Source organism: Ochlerotatus camptorhynchus, unplaced genomic scaffold (genome assembly GCF_037179485.1).
Source record: "Ochlerotatus camptorhynchus isolate MF236.1 unplaced genomic scaffold, CSIRO-AGI_Acam_v1.1 ptg000349l, whole genome shotgun sequence".
Taxonomy (NCBI): Eukaryota; Metazoa; Arthropoda; class Insecta; order Diptera; family Culicidae; genus Ochlerotatus; species Ochlerotatus camptorhynchus.
The window spans coordinates 295,771-298,132 of record NW_027040837.1 but is presented as its reverse complement, the minus strand read 5'-3'; the positions used below and the strand labels follow the sequence as shown (position 1 = coordinate 298,132).

At 42.5% G+C, this 2,362-nt stretch overlaps 1 protein-coding gene across 1 annotated transcript; it reads left to right on the top strand.

The window, feature by feature from the left end:
- The first annotated feature begins 334 nt into the window (after positions 1-334).
- LOC135709072 (zinc carboxypeptidase A 1-like) lies at positions 335-1,871 on the top strand. Its single transcript, XM_065231260.1, has one exon. It carries the CDS (start codon positions 352-354, stop codon positions 1,633-1,635), a length of 1,284 nt encoding a protein of 427 aa, XP_065087332.1. The 5' UTR covers positions 335-351; the 3' UTR covers positions 1,636-1,871.
- Positions 1,872-2,362: the final 491 nt, after the last annotated feature.

Sequence of the window (2,362 nt, the reverse complement as noted above, 5' to 3'; positions counted from 1 at the left end):
GGGAGACAAATGGGGTATAGATTTGGATCCAGTTATTGATCTAGCTGCTAATTGGATGATAATCGAGCTTAAGATTGTTTTTTTTTTATTAAAATGTGTGCAAAGTTACTGTCAGAGCTGTTTGTATTGAGAAAGCACGGATAATGTTCAGCAGGGACTGCAGAAGCGAATGAAGAATAAAAATAATCAAAATGTCCTGTCTTGTCTTAGGGTGAAAGTAAGTCCAGGGAAAGCTTCGATAGGGAAATGACTGATAAGACAACTATTTCCGCTTTACGATGCGTGCCATGTACTATAAATGGTGGCTGGCTGGCCTTGGGCAGGTTAGTGTGTAACAGGTAGCTTAGGAATATGAGACTTACGGTGATAGGAAGTGCTTTGGCAATTTGTCTATTCTTCGGTGCGACGTATGCAAGCGAAGTTGCTCGCTATGATAACTACAAATTGTACGAAGTTATCCCCACGTCCGAGAACCAGCTGAAGCTGCTGAATGAGCTGAAGCAGTCTAGTGACAGTTTGATTTTCCTGGAAAGCGGTAGCCATGCCGGTGCGAAGTTCAATATCGTTGTGGCACCACATAAGTTGGCCGATTTTACGGAAGCTCTCCTGAACGAAGGAATCAACGCTCGAATTGTGGATAAGAACATGCAGAGGTCGATCGATCAGGAAAGGAATCGTATGAAGTCCAGGCGAACGAAGGGTGTATTTGACTTCCAGGATTATCATGAGCTAGATGATATTCACGCTTGGTTGGACAAATTGGCTACTGAGTACGAACAAGTAGAGGTTGTTGAAGGTGGACATTCGTTCGAGAACCGATCGATCAAGGGAGTCAAAGTTTCTTACAAATCGGGTAATCCAGGTGTCTTCATTGAAGGTGGTATACATGCTCGTGAATGGATTTCTCCTGCCACGGTCGCATATATTCTTAATGAATTGCTCACCAGTCAAGATCTGAAGGTGCGAGAAATTGCCGAAAAATATGATTGGTATTTCTTCCCGAGTACCAACCCTGATGGTTACGTCCACACCCACAAGAAAGATCGTCTGTGGAGAAAAACGCGCACTCCTTATTCAGGAGGTTGTTTCGGGGCTGATCCTAACCGCAACTGGGACTTCCATTGGGCGGAACAGGGAACAAGCAATCACTGCCCATCCGAAACCTATGGAGGACCATACGCATTCTCCGAAGTCGAAACGAAAACCCTTTCGCAGTATATTGGATCGTTGAAAGGCAAGATACATGTCTACATCTCATTCCACTCGTTTTCCCAGCTTCTTCTGTTCCCTTACGGGCATACCGGTGAACATACTCCAAATCACAACGACCTGAACGAAATTGCCAAAGCCACGGTCACATCCTTGGCGAAGCGGTATGGAACCAAGTACACATACGGTAACATCTACGATGCCATCTACCCGGCGAGTGGTGCCAGTGTTGATTGGGCCTACGGAACATTGGGAGTGAAAATCGCCTACACGTATGAGCTGCGACCTGGCAGTAACTCGTGGAATGGATTTGTTCTGCCAGCGCGTGAGATTGTCCCAACCGGAGAGGAGACCCTCGATTCGCTGGTGACGTTGCTGGAGGAATCCGAGAGGAGGGGATACTATGAAAACTGTAAAGGCTGTTGAGTGGAGTGTTTACCGAAGTGATAAAACGGTATCTGCAGAGCATGGGGATGAATGGCTTATGAAGTAATAAAAAGCAAAGGTGGTACTTGAAAAAATAATGCATAATACTGTTTATTTGTTCGATCTAATTATTGTTTTGAAGTAGTTTCCATTATTGTGAGGTATTTCCGTTATCGGTTGGCATGAATTCAACAATAATACATTGATCGCAATACATTGCAGAGAACAACTTTATGCGCTTTAAGTATTTGTTTTTTATTACTTCTGCGTGAAGTTAACGATTAACATAGTTGAAGATGCTAAATTCAAATAACAGACTAAAGTGGTAATTTTATATGATGGATGAGGAGATGAAAGTATAAAGTTGATAGTTCCGTTAGAGTACGACAGTAGGAAAATTGTATATAGAGAGTAGAAAGCGAGCAAGGACAACTTTTTAGGAAGGTACAAATCGGTTTGATAATCTCTCTTTACCAAACTCCCCCGTTGGAGAGGGATCTTCGGTCTGTTATTTGAAATTAGCATCTTCAACTTAATGTAGTTAAGAAAACTCAAAGATCCCAAGTTCGAATTCGTCTTCTTAGTCTACAGGGCTTTAACGTTCCTATTGAAACTATGTACCTACACAGCTGTTTTTTTTTGCCTTTTTACATATTCCAAATTCAAATCATCGTATTTGTTTTCGAATCGGATATCAGTTCCTTTTATTGAAGCAGCCATCGTCAGA